Below are 17,921 nucleotides of genomic sequence, written 5' to 3'. Positions count from 1 at the left end.
TACTGTAGAGGGCCATAGTGTAACCTAGAGAACTTCCCCTTAAATAATCTTTCTTTTTCCATTTCTATTGGCTCTGGATAGCTCCCAAACCAATCCAGTTGTCATAACATGATACTTCAAGTAATGTTAAGGTTATAGGCACAGAGAAATCTCTCAAGTTGTGTAATGGCAAATGTGCTCTTTGACTGATTTGTGAATTCATATGTTAAGTGAATTTCTCAGTTATTGACTAAATGTTTATTCTCATAACTAGTAAGTCTGTTTCTGTTGACTACATTTCAGGGGTTTTGTTTATCTCAGGTTGAATCATATTTGATTTTTTTTAAATTATGTTGAACTACAATCATCTGGTGGCTCATTTGCAGATAGGGTATCTTTTTTCCCCCCCATTTTGTGCTAAATAAAATTTTGCCTTTAGGTACCTTTAGCATGATTGAAGCATGAATGGTGAATACTCTCTTTTTTATAAGAAACAAAAAACAGGACTATGTAGCACTTTAAAGACTAATAAGATGGTTTATTAGGTGATGAGCTTTCGCACACCAGACTAACACGGCTACATTTCTATCACTATTTTTTTTATAAGTGTGTTGAACACAGATGCAAAAAGTTTTATGGGCATAAACATTGAAAATCCTTTCAAATGATTTAAACACTATTACACACTTCTAATGTTGCATGGTATAGTTTGTAATAGAAAAAAATCTTCCACAGACATTTTTGTCTCCATTCAGGACCGAAACTGCAGTACATGCAATAGCTAGACTTGGGTCTCCTCTAATCTAGAAGCACTACTTTGTTACAGTGCTCCCTCCTTCCCCAATCCAGTGCAGAGAGAGCTAAGTCCTTGGATTTTAGCAAGCTCAGCTCAGAAATATTGTTAAAATGCTGTTCAGTTTTGCCTATGCTACAAGACTGAATAGGGTCTTAACAATGCTGAGGTCACTGTTCAATTGTAAACAGGGAAAGGGACCCCAGGCTGCTAGAGTGTAAACCATGATCTAACTATTGCTTCTATTGTCAACATTTAGCAAATTAAGAAAATTATGCAAGAATTAAAATAAGGAGAGCAAAGTATGTCCAACAAAAATACTTCCTTCCCCAAAAAAGCTCTTCTAAATGATTGAGGTTGTCATGAATGAAGAGTAAATTAATGAAATTCCAAATAAGAACGCTCAAATACTTAGCAGTAACTAGTTGGGCAAAGAAATACACTAACAGTCAGTACAGACTTATTTTTGTTTGCTGGCTTTGGTCACACTTAGCTATATTGTACCACTTTTTTTTAATAATGTAACTTCCATTCTTCTATAACATTTCTGCAGATCCAAAGTAGATAAAGATGGTCAAGAGAAGAAACAAAAGCAAGGCTTTTATGTTTCACAAGGCACTATTGAAAGGTTCCAAGGAGAGTCTTCACATGATAGCAGAGCCATCAGTGCTGTTTTGCTTCAAACAGAGAAGCGAAAAAGGATATCTATACATTTTAAACATGATATTAAACATGGAAGACAGAAAAGCCAAAGTGATTCTGGTGATGTCCCTACTAGCAGGCAAATCTGTAAAAAAGACCACTCTTTTGAGGGCAATGGAACAGGAGGGGAAATGGTGCGGCATAGTTTTGCAATTCAGAAAGACAAGCTGAGGAAAAAGAAGAAAGAGATAACTGAGCTCAGCAAACTAAAGGAAAGAGTTGAACAAACTATGTTGAAGACATTCAAGGTAGCAACCTATCCTACAGGCTTGTTATGTAAGAACTTGCGTGGATCAAAAAAGTTGAGTGATGATTTCAAAATTCTGAAAAAGCCCTCAGCCACCTTTCCAAAGACTGAGGGAGATGGCACCTTCCCTACTAATACATCTCACACATTATCAAAGATTTGTAAGAAGAAAGAACATCTAGAAAACTCTGAAGAACTGTCTGACAAAAATATCCATGATACTAAACCTATGTCCACTGTAATATCTAAGGAATGGGAATATCTCAGAGAGACGAAACAGTATCCTGGTTCCAGCAAAGCTGTTAGTAGTTCAATAACTGAAGGAAGAACTCTTGAAACCATATCATTACATTTAAGACAGGTAAAGTAATAAGATCTTGGACAATTTAGTGGACAAATGTTTTATGTGTTATGGTGGTTTCTAGGTTACAGTGAAGATGTAGATTTAAGTTTGGCCACAACTAAGATGAACTTGTTGATCCCAACTTCATGTATATAGGTTGTCTTGCCTACTTTTTTAATATAAACTTATATTTTTGTATTATTATGACTGTTCTAATTTTAAATATGTTCTCTGTTCTTATATACACGCCACATTCTTAACTCTTTTTTTTTTTTAATAATACTACAGCAAAGGTAGTATTTAGATATAACAGTTTATTTTGTCAGGTCACAAAGAGAACTTGTGTAATTTTAGAGTTTGTCATTGAGTAGCAAGTGCTTGAAATCTTGTAAATGTCTTACTTCTAGCATTATCTCTCAATAGAGCTTTGAAGTCCAATGGCCTTCTGCCTGCCATCAAGCCATTCAGATTACAGAAACAGACCAAGAGGTTAGTGATTTAAAACAACTATCTTCAAACTGTGACATTGGGGGTCACATACTTCCACATGTTCCCTTAACATTGTGCCCTATTCCTATGGCATATTCATTCCTACTGATCCCAGTATCTCTAAGTGTTTAAAAAAAATCCAGTTTGTTGTACCCGTCAAAGGCTTTCTGAAACCAATGTACATTGTACAGCTTAGTTTTAGACCTTTCACTTCCACAATGAAAAGAGGGGCCAGAATATTTGGATGCAAATACCACCAATTTTACTTTCCAGCCTTCCTTTACTTTTGTTTAGTAAAGAAGTAAAGTGGTGGCTCTCAACCTTTCTAGACTTCGGTACCCATTTCGGGAGTCTGATTGATCTTGAGTACCTCCATGTTTCACCTCTTAAAACTACTTGCTTACAAAATGAGACATAAAGATACAAAAGTGTCATGGAATACAATTACTGAAAAATTGCTTATTTTCTCATTTTTACCATATGAGCATAAAATAAATAATTTGTAATATGCTTGAATTTCAGTGTAGAGTACAGTATATTCAAAAATATACACAAGTTATTGCATGAAATTTAGTTTATATTGATGTGGCTGATGCTTTTTATGTAGTCTGTTGTAAAACTAGGCAAATATCAAGATGAGATCATCCCCCGGGAAAAATTCTATGTACTCCGGGTACAGAACCACTGAAATATAACAGTGTTGCTAAAGAACTGCTGTTAGCAAAGCACTTTCAGCCTATGTAGTAGGGAACAGATCAAGACTATTAACTATTGGATAGAAATGTGGTCAAAAAATGGAACTTTAGGACATACATGCTCGAGCGTACACTGCATGTTGTCGTACTCTTCAATTTGTTACACCAGTTAAAAATAGACTAATATAAAGAACTGTATTAAAACAGCAGTTGTGATACCAAAGATGCTTGTTTCCACGAGACAGATTTTAAGGAGACTACCCACTTCTTATTTTATGTATTTATATTAATGTTTTAACAATAGATGCAAATAATAGAAGACTTGCATGCTGCTCGTATTGACAAAAAGATGGCTTTGCCAGTTGTGCAGACTTGTGGAGAATTGACAAGTATGGAAATAGACCTTCCAGAAGAGAATGCAGACATTGCTGCTGGTATGTCATCTGTCAAGCTGTCCGGAGGTTCCTTGATATTTGCTTCCACACTGACAACGTTAAGTTATAAGTGACCTAACTAAGGAATGCAAAAGAATTATTTGCTATGTGTTCTTTTCTACAGCAACTGCCATTTCTGGTTTGAACCTCTTGATAGTGATTGACACCAACATAATGATTAGTCACCTTCAATTTATCATGACTTTGAAAACTAGAGATGTGCCAGGTATGTGAATGTCCCTCTTCTTTAGGGGCTGTAAAATCAGTCAATGGGTTCGTGTTTGTGTGGTAAGCTCTTCAGGCTACGGGGTATTCGCTGTGGGGCCAACGCTTATCATACTGTACTGGAACTTATATAATGAAAAGATAATGTCATGACTTCATACATATTGAGGCAAACTCTCAAACACAAGCTATCCAAATCCCACAGTTGGACACTTAGATTTTTCACATGTAAATGCCTGTTTGCGAGAGTCCAAATGCAGAGTGTAGGCTTCCTTTTAAAGAAACTGACATTTGACAACTGTGCCTATTATCTTCTGCATGTATAAAAGTTTTAGAAACACTTGACTTCTAAAACCAGTAGGTGTGGTTTTATCTGATACTAGATGCTTTAGGAAGTTGAATAGGGTTTTTTTTTTTTAGTCTGTGTTTTGTTTTTTACCTGAGGTAAGGGCAGAGTAGGGACTGAAGTGTTTGATCCATTATTAAACAGTAAGTACCTTACACTTCTTTTGCACATTAATACAAGGATCTCAGAGCACTTTATTTAAATGCAGCTGAGGTCATAGGAACAAATTATCCCATATGTAAGGTAAGTATTATCCAGGCATAAAAAAGTTTGTGAGAAAAAAATTGAGGTCTGAGTTAATAACAGAGTTGGAAATAATACATTTAAAATTATGACTTCCAATTACTTACTTCCAGTCACTTAGTGCTGCATCTAGTATGTTACTGAATTCTAGTTCTGTACTGCAAGAGGGACTAAGTACTCCCGGGGAAATTCTGTACCAACAAGTCAAAACCATGTGCTAAAAAATCCAAAATTGTTCATATTTTATTTGTAAAAATAATGCAATATCATCAAGCCATTTTCTTCTATTTTGGTAACTTATTTAAACTACTGTACATAGAAAAAAAATCACAACAAACATTCAGCATTTCTTCAACACATGAAAGTTAAGTTACAAATACATAATAATACCCAATACCCTGCTTTCCAGTTTTTCATTTAAATTAACACCTTTTATTTTGATGTTTGATGTTCTGTAAAGTAGAATGTTGCTTTTAATTGCTCAGACCTTCACACTTATAGTTTTGCTAATTGTTGTCCTGCTTTGTTTTTTAAATGGCTAAGTAAAATAGTTCTTGAGCTGTGATCTGATCCCATTGTATCTCTTGGGCACCCGGAAAGAAAGCTAGAAAATTCATAGTCCTTCCTAGCTGAAGAGTCAGTTTTTGTCATTTAAAATAAGGTTCCTTTACACCATTCTGACAAGATAAAGGAGACTTAAATGACTAAGAATGAGGACAGTTAACTGACAATGGGAATATTAGCAGCTTGCCTGCTTAGTTGTTACATTTCTGCTCTGCCAGGGACAGAGCCTTCTTCACATAGCCCTACACCTCCACGCTGGTGATGCAGAAACAGTGAGTGAGAGGAGTCTCTCTTGCAGACATGCGCCCAGCCCTACCCTCTTGATATCTTTCCACGGACAGAAGCACACATGTATGTCTAGGCCTTCTTCCCTCTATTCCTTTCCTTCAGTGTTCTGCTCTCTGCTGCTGGCTCCTCCCAGCAGATGCGCACAGGTTGATGGGGAAGCGGTGTGTGTTCCTCAGATAGGTTTCATCCCTCATTTTTCTATGTGGGAGAAAGTTTATTGGTGTTGGAATTCTATTCCTTGTGGGAGCACAAAATTCATCACTTCCATAGATGTCGAAGACCACAGCTACCAATGTGTTGGCAGGCACAAGTGAAGTCCATCAGTGTGCTTCTGAAGTTTGAGCAAATAAGCTCCAATTTATAAGACAAACTAATTGGAAACATAGCCCCATTAGGCTATAAGTAATGTATGTGATGTATTTGTTTGTAATGTATGTGCCAGGGATAAAAAATGAGGACAACGCATATGGCATTGACAAAATAGTCATTCACTTTCTGTGTATTTGGCTTGTAGAACTGGCCTGAAACAACAAGGGGACAAGCCAAATACACAGGGAAGCATTGGAACTTAGCTTCATTTACAAGTTTGGGAGCCATCAAAAAGATATGAAGCACACAACCTTCCACATCCTAATGACTTAACCAACTAAACAATGGGTACTTAAGAACAATTTGCACCTCCTCTATCAGCTTCTTGTACCTTGAACACTCTAATTCACTGTTTTTTTCCCCCCTTCCTGCCCCCCATTCCCTATTTATTTTTTGATCTGGACTTTTAATACTCCATTCATCTGAAGAAGTGGGTTGTACCCACAAAAGCTCATGATACCATATATCTGATTTGTTAGTCTTTAAGGTGCTGCTAGACTATTTGTTGTTTTCCAAGTTTTTCTCGTTTTTAAGATAAGAGTTTTTATATTGAATTTAACATTAGGGAAGCTAACTTTACAAAAATTAAACTTAATCTTTCTGTATACAGATGAAATGGCTCTTGTTCACTAATGCAGAAATATGCTAATATCCATAATCCTTAGGAACAATGTTGACATTAAAATGGAACCTACTGTAGTTCCATTAGCAGTTTAAAAAAATTGTGTTTTCTAGGCATTGGCAGACTTGCACTGATAATTCCCTGGGTGGTTTTACAAGAACTGGACAACTTGAAGAAGGGCAAAGTTCTACAACATGTTCGGCACAAAGCTGTCCCTGCAGTTGATTTTATCTACACTTGCCTCAAAAACCAAGATTCAAAGCTGTGGGGGCAGTCAATGCAACTTGCTTCTCAGAAAATATGTAAGCTATGTAAATAGTTATATTGATTTCTGAGTTAAATGGTCCTTACAGCTCAGCTAATATGAGCATCAGCACCTCCTTCTAGGCTTATTATAATCTTCACTTTTACCTTTGCAATTTCCCTGTTAAAACTGACTGGCCACTGAAAGTTGTCAATCAGATTCTATGGGCCTGATTTGTCCCGAATCACATCAGTTTTATACTGCTAACTGATGTCAGCAGAATATGCTGGCATGAAACTAGTGTAATGGAGTGAATAATCAGGCCCTTCTATTTTGCCATCTTTTGTAATAGGTGACTTTCTGAATTATTAGAAGTCAAATTTCCACCTACAATTTCAGTATGAACGTATTAAGTACACTTTAATCCGTAGCTGAAGGTTTTTTTTTAACAGATTTAGCACATGGGTAGTTCATATTCAAAAGCAGTATTTCACCTCCTACCATTTTATCAATAAATTTGTTTGCTAGAGTATTGTCAATTGTACCCAGTGTCTCCACTTTATAAAAAGCTTTGGGGAGTTAATTCATACTTCCAATTGGGTATGGATTGCCTGTCTTCCCTGGTTGGTGACTATTGGCCTAGTTGTTTAGAGTAGTGTAAGTTATTTGCCTGAAGTTACATGACGAGAAAGTAGCAGTTTCTACTAGAACTCGGGAATTTCTGTATCCCAGATCTCTGCTTAGACACATCTCCCCTTTGCTTGATCAAATCGTGTTTGAATAAATCTTAATAAATGTATTAGAAATGACTCAAGAAGCCTGATCACTTCTGAATGTATCACCATTGTGTTTGCTAACTTTGCAGATGGACTGAGTGATGAAAACAATGATGATCGTGTTTTACAATGCTGCTTGCAGTATCAGAGTCTGTTCCCTCAAGCTTTTGTCATACTGTGCACGTGAGTTGCATTTTGCATTTTAGGTTTTGTTTTCAAGTCTGCGATTATTGAATCCTGTGTGTGAGGGAGGAGACTACGCAACCATCACTTTTAGATGTGATTGAAAAAGCTTTTTGAGAAACAAAATTACTTGCTATTGCTCCTTTTGTGGTATAAAGGAAGAATTAAGAACAATCACTCTTCTAACCATAACACTTTGAGTAGAATTAATTATAAGTATACATATACATATGCCCGTGTATGTTTACTTAAACAACTAGTTACTCCATGGACAGTCCAAGAATCAGGTGGAAGGAAAAGTGCAGATGGTCTAGTCTTTAAAGTTTTAGGCCTGCTAATCAACAAAGATCAACCAGATATCACCTAGGCAAACAAGATTACAATTTGCAGGGATAGTTCCTTATTCAGTCTCCAGGTCATATTTATTTCAAGCAATAGACAGCCTGTGCTTAGAAGTCTAGGTGCATACCTGTATAACAGTGAGGCGCTATAGGACACTTCTAGGGCATATGGCAGTTTGCATGTATGCCTAACACTCCAGACTTCACTTTAGGGTCATGCAGAAGTGATGTAAGTCAGTTTACCATCGCTTCTGACATCCACTGGACATGCAAATGTTCTCTTCTCCCAGAACAAGTTGACAAACTCAGTGAGTGTATGTCCCAGGGTTCCTTTTACTCCAGTTCTGTCATCAGACACTCTAGTCACAGATACTTTATCCTTGGTTGGGGAGCCTATCCTGTGAACCTACTCTAGGAAGAGGTCCTGATCTTGAGTTTGTAAGAAGGAACTGAGGTAGGGATGGCTCCGCCCTTTAACCTGTCACTAAACAGTTAATGGAACTGATTGTTTCTAGTCACTATGTCTTCAAGATATTAGAACTAATAGAACTCATTTTCTCCCTCCTTGTTATCCTCTGCCAATATGAATAAAAAATAATCTTTCTTGCTTTTTTTTAAATTCTCATTTGCTTTCTCATATTTTTGAATGAATTAGTCATTGACCTGAAATATTTTCTCTGTACCTACTGTCTGCTTGCTGATTCCAGGTGCGTTAGCTAGTGACCAGTTCAGGTGTTTGACTTGTCTACTAAAATTTTAAAGAAACATGTTCTACTTGAATGTTTAATTTTAAATTATTTTAGTAAATTAAAATAAGTGTAGATCTTAAAATTGCTTAGCAATTCAAATTTATATTTAGTTGTATTTAGTTTTATTTTTAAAAAGAAATTGATTAAAATTAAACTGATTCAAATTTTTTTAATTTTTTTTTTCTTTCTAAATATATCTTGCTTTGCAGGGCTAGAGTAAATACATGAATAGTGTGGCATTTTCTGTGTGAAGATGGGTTAGGTTTTATTTCTGTTTTTGGCAATATGTTACCAAATAGGTTTTCATTTGTTGAGCTAAAAGATGCCAATGTTTTACAGTTTCTTTTTCTGAAGTTAGGCCTAAATTGTGGTTATATATATATATATATTTTTAACGTATTTTGTGTGTTGCTTTTTAGAATAGCTACTTCTTCAGTGGGTACCTTTTTTTTTTTTTTTCTTTTGCAGGCAATATGTAGTTTACTGTGAAGCCTTTCAAAATTTATATGGGCTTACTGAAAACTATTTTGTTAATGCGTTAGCTTTTACAATGTAGTGTTGTTGAGAAGTTAGTACAATCAAAACAAAAGTAAATCTCTTTTAATAGGGATGATAAAAATTTATGCAGCAAAGCCCTTGTGAGTGATGTAAAGGCCATGTGCAAACCAGATTTGGTTACTGCACTCCAGAACCTGAATGTAAACAGCCATCAGAACTGTGTTGGCCCACAACAATCAAAAACAGGTCAGTTTGCATGTGTGTGCGTATTTATAGTGGCCCCGTGAATCATGCAGAGTATAATTAAGTTCATGCCTTTGTGAACTTGGAACTTCTAGAACATGGGTTCCCAAACTGGGGGGCGTGCGAAGAAATTCCAGGAGGGGGCACGAGGAGACCCAGCCTCCCCCGCCCCCATCAAGTTTTGCTGCCCGGGTCAGTTCTTTTTTTTCCCCCCCCCTCAAGTTTAGCAGCTGTATTTTGGGGGGAAGGGGAGCATGAGGGTTTTTCAAAAATCAAAAAGGGGGCATGATGCCGAAAAGTTTGGGAACCCCTGTTCTAGAACATTCACTTTGAGGACTAAAATTTTCCATCTTTGGTCTCTACCCAAAGATGACATTTTTTTTCTGAAAGTTTAAGAGCTTGGGTAAAATAGTTTCAGTTAATAAAGTGATGAAATATTAAGTATGTTTCCCAGATCTGTGTATTAAAACTTCTAGCCACCTTTTAACATTTTTTATTTTCAAATAGCGGTTAGCCCAACACAACTCACTAACTCAAAAAGGTTTCATCTTAGTTCCTTTTGAACTCCTCTATTAGTTGGTTTCTTGAACAGTGGAGTCCGGATTAACCGACACCCAGTAATCTGACACTCTGTTTTATCTGACCCTTCAACTTCCGGGGACTTTGTCCCCGGGAGCTGCAGGTTCGGATACAGCGTGGGCCGAGAGATCGGCCCCGCTTGCTGCCCCGTTGCTCTCTAGGAGAAGCTGCTGCCGCTGCCACTGCTGCTGGGATGCTTCCAGGCAGGAGCGGCAGCAGCAGGAGCTTCTCCTAGAGAGCAAGGGAACAATTGATGCCACTCCTGCGGGGACGTCCCCCGCAGGAGCGGCATCAGTTGTTCCCTTGCTCTCTAGGAGAAGCTGCTGCTTCTGTCTCACCTGCCTGGAAGCATCCCAGCAGTAGTGGAAGCAGCTGCTCCTACAGAGCAACAGAACAGCTGATGCTGCTCTGCTGGTTCCCGGCAGAAGCGGCATCAGCTGTTCTGTTCTCTCTACAGTAGAGTCTATATCTTCCAACATATTCGGTAATCCGACCATGTGTCGGTCCCATTTAAGTCGGATGATAGGGACTCTACTGTAATTTATAAATCTAATGTCACTCTATAATGCTTGATATGAACTGCCATACTTGTACTCTGAGCAATGGGTTATAATAGTGTGACTTAGACCTAAGATCAATTTTTGTTGTTCATATTTAACAGTATTACTCAGTTGTCTTGTAATATACCAGGCGTAACTCTATAGAAATTAGTGGAATTTTACCTACTTTGACCTTGGTTGTATTTGGTCCGTAGTACAGTAAACTTCTGATAATCCGGCACCTTTAGGACACAGGGGGTGCCGGATTATCAGATATGCCGGAGTACCGGAAGGGGGGCTAGGAAGGGTCTGGGGTGGGGCTGGAGGTCGGCGGGGAACTGCTCAGCGTGGGAGAGGGCAGCGCTGCGGGACCAACCCGGCAGCACCCCAGCTGCTCTGCCCCTGGCTTCCCCAAGTCAGCTGCTTGTCAGCTTCAGCGGCTGACTTGCGGAACCTGGGGGCAGAGCATTGGGGGTGCTGCCGGGTTGGTCCTGTAGCGCCACCCCTCACCTGAGCAGCGCTGAAGGACCAACCCGGCAGCACCTCAGCTGCTCTGTCCCCGGCTTCCCCAAGTCAGCCGCTGGTCAGTTTCAGCAGCAGCGGACTTGGAGAAGCCGGGGGCAGAGCAGCTGAGGTGCTCTGCCCCAGGGCTTCCGCAACTCCACCGCTGCTGAAACTGACCAGCGGCAGACTTGGGGAAGCCGGGGACAGAGCACCTCCAATTGTCCGGCTGGCCAGAGCACTTCCGGGTTCCAGTTGGTGCTGGACTATTAGGAGTGCCGGACCACTAGATGCCGAACAATTGGAGTTTTACTGTATTGTATAAACGTTGGACGCCGGAGCAGCCTCTGTCTGCAGAGAGCTTGGGGCCTCTTGAGGACAGGGCCTGCTGCCGCACAGCAGCCTCTGCCTGGGGCAGGCCTAGCATGGGGTCCCCGGGAGTGAGGCCGGGAACGCACTGGCTGCCGGCCCTGCCCCCTGGGGACCATCAAATAATTGTGTAATCACTAAGAATTGTTGCGGTTATATGATTATTAAATTAAACAATTTCTAACATCCCTAATATCCACAGGATCCCCCTTGTCCATGTTCTTGACTCCCCACATGAATTTTAGTAAATTGGTAAGGCATGATTTCCCTTTATAAAAACCATGTTGACTCTTCCCCAACACAATTTTGTTTGTTAAATCAAAATGTTAGAAACTGTTAGAAAAGTGATAGAAAATGAGAGAATCTCATAGTGGTGATGCAGAAGTCCATGGGGGTGTACTCATATCTTGAATGCCATTCCAAGTTCTAGTCACCCCACCTCAAAAAAGACTTTCTCTCCTCTTAATTACTGTCAAGATGTGATTGAGCTATTAGAAAAGATTAAAAAGTTTAGGGATTTAGAGCTTTGAAATAGATGAGTGACCTGATAGAGGTCTGTAAAATTGTGAGTGGGGTTGAAAAAGAGAATAATATTCTTTTATCCTTTCCCACAATACAAATAAGAATCTTCCAACATAATAAGTAGCAGGTTTAATACAAACCATGAGGAAATACTTTTCCACAAAATGCACGACTAGCCTTTGGAACACTTTGTCATGTGCTGTTGTGATGGCCAAAAGAGTAACTGAGTTAAAAAAATCCGGATAAATTAATGGAGGATAGTTCCATCTCTGGCTATTAGCCAAGATGGTCAGGGATGCAAGCCCATGGTCAGGATATTTCTAAACATTTGAGTGCTAGAAGCTGGGAGGAGAAGACGGGCTGATCATTCAAATTGTATCCTGCTATTTCTCGTTCTGGTGCGAGGTGAGAGAAATATGGACACTATTTGATTATATTTTAAAATACGTAGAAGGCACTCAGATATTATGGTCATGGAGTAGTAGAAATAACTAGATGTAGAAGTAAAGTGATGGATTCCTCTGTAGCTAGAGACCTAAAACTGGAGTACAAAACATTAAATACGTAGTACATAACAATTCAGCACTCACAGAAGACTGAATTCCAGGATCTAGTAGCTGTTTCTATAATTTCTATGCATAATGCACTAAAGAAAGCACTTTCTGTAATTGTGTTTACTTGGCAGATACTGAGTTCCTGAAAACCAAGAGGGAAGATTCCAGCCTTAATATTCCACTCCCACTTCCAAGCATTGTTCCTGACCTTGAAAAAAGTTTAGGAGAAGCTTTATCCTCTATATTAGAAACTGAAATGAAAATTGCTTTTGGAAACTTGTGGATGGAGGTGGTTACTTGTGCTGTTTTGCATATTTCAAATACTAAGTTAAAAATTGAACTATAGACTCTGAGACATTTTCCTGCTTTTTACATTACAGTGTTAATGACAGTAGGATTGATATAGTCCAGTGGTGTGGAAGATGTCTCAAACTACAATACAGTAATTGATTCCTGAATTAACTTTTTATTATAACCTCTTATGAAAATTTCAACAGATTTTTTTTTGTTAGTAAACTACAAAACTGGCAAATTGTGCTGCACTGTCATGATTTTTCAGGAATCCTGCTTCTATGCTTAACAGAGTTTCAGTGTTTGATTTTGAATTTAAACTATTCATATAAAAATACGCTACTAGGAAAAGAGATGTGATGAGAAACATTATTTAAAATATATATTGATAAGTAATATTGCAGTAAAACTACAGCTCTGTTAAAAGGTTCTGGTAATATCTTAAACCATGAGACCTTGAGTAATTTGTCAGTTAACCCATTGGAGAATGTGGAAGATGCAAGTGTGACCATTCTTATATTTTAGATGGAGTCTTATTAAAAAAATTAAAAATCCTATAGGACAGTTATATAAAATGCAACATAAGTAGAAGCATTTCTCCCTCCCTCTGCCACCTCCTGACTCCTGCAACTTCTCTGTTAGTGTTGCTCAATCCTATGTAGGGAAATTCAGTGTCCAAATTCATTCTGACCTCACCTCTTTTGGGAGTTTGCCATTTGGTATTCTTGTAAGGTGTACAGTACACCTTTCTAACATGAATTATTGCTCCTAGCCTAATACACTTTATGTGTCACTAAACAGCCATCTGATACTAACTAATCTGAAAGGGATTTGAACAAGTGACTTAGAAGGGAAGGTTCATGCTTCCCATTTCCAATTCTGTGAGTCATTCACTCACATAGATTATAGTTTAATTAAATAATGTATTTTGATATTGGGATGATTACATTTAATAGTAATTTTATGTGCTGTCTGGTTGATCAGTGTGAATTTTGGAAATTCACATTTTATTAACAGTAACTTTGGACTTGTTCATTAGCATAAAAAAATGCTAAACACTTTACAAATATTCCAATTAACTATTTCAGCTAAGTGAAAATGTTAATTACTTTTATAATCATCTGTACAAGATGAACTCTGAGAGCTCTCAAGTAACTAGAACTAACATTTCTTGTTTCAGTTCATAGATCTTACTTTTCTTGAATGTACAAATAGAAAATGTCCTTCACAGAAATATTTAATAAAACTCTATAAATAGGGCTAGTCACAGCAGTGCACATATGCTAATTGGAATGCTTTTTAAAAAGTCTGTGCAAGTTGGATCTCTATAATCCAGACTAGGGATGTGAAAGACTAGTCGACTATACAATAAGCAAATGCTTATCCGATAGTTGACAGGATAGTCAACTATTCGCTTCCCCTCCCTTTGCTGCCTCTATCAGATAAAGACAGCAAGCAAGAAGAAGAAAGAGGGTACTTCAAAGTGGGAGCACCACTTGAAGCCCAGGGCCAGACCCCGGGCTCCACATGGTGCTGCTGTTTTGAAAAGTCGCATGCAGACCAGGACAGCAGGAGTATCCCCAGGCTGCATGCAGTGATTCAAAGCAGCAGCTCTGTGTGGAGACTGGGATCATTCTGGGGATTCTGCAGCTGACCCCTGGCTCCGTGTGGCACTGCCACTTTGAAATGCCGTGTGCAGCCCAATGCCAGCTGATCCCGGGCTCCGTGGGGCGATGCCGCTTTGAATCGCCAGGGAGCCCGGTGTCAGGCTCCTTGCGGCATTTCAAAGTGGCAAAGCCACATGGAGCCCGGGGTCAACTGCAGAGTCCCCAGAATGATCCCAGGCTCCACACAGAGCTGCTGCTTTGAATCACTGCATGCAGCCTGGGGATACTCCTGCTGAGGACTCCCCAGCTGACCCCAGGCTCCCTGTAGTGCTGCTGCTTTGAAACACTGTGTGGAGCCTGACTGTTCAATTAGTCAATTACCCGATATTTAACATCCTTAATCCAGATTTCTCTTGTCGGGCAACATACATGGTCCGGTATCCTCGGATGTTCTGAGGCTGGAGCACTCGTGGAAAAGCTTGGGGCCCATGCTCAGCAGCTCCTCCTGCTTGGGCACTACAAATAACTATTTATTTCAGCATTCAAGGTCAGGAAGGGAGGGAGACAAGCTGGGATGGGGTGAGGTTGCTTGGGGGAAGAGTAGGGTGACTAAGGAGTCCCATAACCCAGGGCCAGAAACGTAGCCCGGAAGTGAGACTGGGAGCGCAGCCCCGTTGCTGTGGGGCTCTGCCACTGGCTGCAGGGCTGCAGGACTGGTCTCCTATGGCACTGTGCTCCCAACACTCTCTCCTGGTCCAGGACATGTTATGGTTCCCAGGCAAGGGAGTTTCAACCTGTAACAGGGCTGTTGTGCAATTTTGAATTTTCTTAATCTCATGCTTAAACAATAGTAGCATTTATTTATAAATTTTTGGATGTTCGCTACATTTTCAAATATTGCTTTCCTTTGCAACATAGAATACAAAGTGAACAGTGCTCCCTTTATATTTGTGATTACAAATATTTGCACTGCAAAAAATAAATAAATAGTATTTTTTCAATTTACCTAATGCTGTAGTGCAATCTCTTTATCATGAAGTAGAATTTATAAGTGTAGATGTTAAAAAACAACCCTGCCTTCAAAAACAATGTAAAACTTCTGTCCACTCATTTCTTCTACTTGTCCAGCTAATTGCTCAGAAAAACAAGTGAGAACAGGCATTTGCATGGCATTGTTGTAGCCAGCATTGCAAGATATTTACGTGTCAAATATTCTAAAGATTCATATGTCCTTTCATGTTTCAATCAGAGGATGTGTGTCCTTGCTGATGACGGATTCTGCTGAATAACGATCCAAAGCAGTGTGGACCAATGCATATTCATGTTCATCATCTGAGTCAGATGCCACCAGCAGGTTGATTTTCTTTTTTGGTGGTTTGGGTTCTGTACTTGCTAAGTTGTTTGGAAAGCATGATTCATACTTCATCCCTCTCAGAATTTGGAAGACATTTCGGATTCTTAAACCTTCGGTGGAGCACTGTAGCTATCTTTAGAGATCTCATATTGGTACCTTCTTTGTGTTTTTGTCAAATGTGCAGTGAAAGCATTCTTGAATCAAACGTGCTGGGTCATCATCTGAGACTATCATAACATAAAGTGTATGACAGGATATGGGTAAAACAGGAGACATACAGTTCTTCCACAAGGAGTTCAGTCACAAATTTAATTAACATTTTTTTTTTGAACAAGGGTCATCAGCATTGAAGCATGACTTCTGGAGTGAGGATCAAAACATGAAGAGGGATATGAATGTTTAGTATATCTGGCACATAAATATCTTGCAGTGTGGGCTACAAAAGTGTCATGCAAATGCCTGTTTTAGCAGGCAGCCTCTCCCACAAATGTAAACAATCTTTCTCTTAGCTATTGGTTGAACAAAAAGTAGGACTGAGTGGGCTTGTAGTCTCTGAAATTTTAAATTGTTTTGCTTTTTAATGCAGTTAGATTTGTAAGTTGCACTTTCACGATAGAGATTGCACTACAGTATATGATATGAATTGAGAAATACTGTTTTATCATTTTACAGTGCAAATATTTGTAATCAAAAGTAATGTAAATATAAAGTGAGCACACATGATATAGTTTTGTGTTGACCTGGAAGCCATTTTTGCCATCTCCGACTCAAAGAATATTTGCAACATATCACTGAACATTGCACCTACCCACAGGGTCTCTCCTACCAACACTACACTAAAAAGAATTCAATGTGGGCTCCTTCTGATGGTTGAAATTACAGTCTGGGTCTCTACATTGAGTATTTCTGCAAACATCCACAGGCTAACATTATGAATAAACAATATAATGTGCCTCATAATCTCAGCATTGCAGCCTGCAACACTGTACACAGCCTCAGAAACAACTCTGACATTATAATTAGAGAGGCTGACAAAAGAGGTGCTATAATCATCAATACGTCAGATTATGAACTGGAGGCTGCCAGGCAACTCTCTAACACCACATTTTACAGGCCACTTTCCTCTGACCCCACTGAGGAATACCAAAAGAAACTACACCATCTGCTCAAGAAACTCCCTGCAATGGCATAGGACCAAATCTATATAGACACACCCCAAAAGCCCCAACCAGGTATATTCTATCTACTACTCATGATCCATAAACTTGGAAATTCTAGACGCCCCATCGTCTCAGGCATTGGCACCCTTACAGCAGGGTTATCCAGCTATGCGAACTCTCTCTTCAGACTCTGTTACCAGTGCTCCTAGCTATCTTCTAGACACCACTGACTTCCTGAGGAAACTATAGTACATCAGTAATCTTCCTGAAAACACCATCCTGACACCATGGGTGCAAAAGCTCTCTACACCAATATTCCACATGAGGATAGAGTACAAGATCTCCGGAGTAGTATCTCCAATGACGCCCTGACACATGAGGTGGCTGAGTTTTGTGATTTGTGAATTCCATTGGGATTTCAATTTCCACCCCACTATCAACCTCAGCCTGGAACAATCCACACAAGAGATCCACTTCCTGGACACTACAGTACAAATAAATGATGATCACATAACATCACTCTATACCACAAACCTACTGTCTGCTGTTCTTACCTACGCACATCTAGCTTCCAGCTAGGACACATCACATGATCCATTGTCTACAGCCAAGCCCTAAGATACAATTGTATCTGCTCAATCCCTCAGACAGAGACAAATATCTACATGATCTTTATCAAGCATTTTAAAAACTTAAATACTCCCCTGGTGAAGTTAAAAAACAGATTGACAAAACCAGATGAGTCCCTAGAAGTCACCTCCTTCAAGACAGATATAACAAAGAAAATAAATGAACACCACTGGTTATAACCTACAGCCCCCACCTAAAACCCCTGCAGCACATCATTGACAATCTACAACCTATCCTGGAAAATGATCCCTCAGTCACAGACCACGGGAGACAGGTCAGTCTTTGCCTACAGAAAGCCTGTCCAACCTGAAGCAAATACTCAACAGTAGCCACACAACACACCACAGAAACACTTAACAAGGAACCTATCCCTGCAACAAATCTCATATATCTATACAACTCTGTCCATATATCTATACAAGTGACACCATCACAGGACCTA

At 39.2% G+C, this 17,921-nt stretch overlaps 1 protein-coding gene across 6 annotated transcripts in view; it reads left to right on the top strand.

Moving 5' to 3' along the window:
* Nucleotides 1-17,921, top strand: part of SWT1 (SWT1 RNA endoribonuclease homolog) — an 88,971-nt gene that overhangs the window by 32,269 nt on the left and 38,781 nt on the right. For all 6 annotated transcript variants that reach the window (XM_075936759.2, XM_075936758.2, XM_075936756.2 and 3 more), the window contains 8 exons: nt 1,326-2,082; nt 2,488-2,553; nt 3,553-3,682; nt 3,807-3,908; nt 6,453-6,641; nt 7,449-7,542; nt 9,240-9,376; nt 12,569-12,726. In XM_075936759.2, coding sequence (XP_075792874.2) covers nt 1,326-2,082; nt 2,488-2,553; nt 3,553-3,682; nt 3,807-3,908; nt 6,453-6,641; nt 7,449-7,542; nt 9,240-9,376; nt 12,569-12,726 — 1,633 coding nt within the window. The remainder of the gene's footprint in view (nt 1-1,325; nt 2,083-2,487; nt 2,554-3,552; nt 3,683-3,806; nt 3,909-6,452; nt 6,642-7,448; nt 7,543-9,239; nt 9,377-12,568; nt 12,727-17,921) is intronic.

The sequence above is a fragment of the Pelodiscus sinensis genome, chromosome 9 (genome assembly GCF_052426305.1).
Source record: "Pelodiscus sinensis isolate ZL-2025 chromosome 9, ASM5242630v1, whole genome shotgun sequence".
Taxonomy (NCBI): domain Eukaryota; kingdom Metazoa; phylum Chordata; order Testudines; family Trionychidae; genus Pelodiscus; species Pelodiscus sinensis.
Note: the sequence above shows the minus strand (reverse complement) of the source record. Positions and strands in the feature narration are given on the sequence as shown.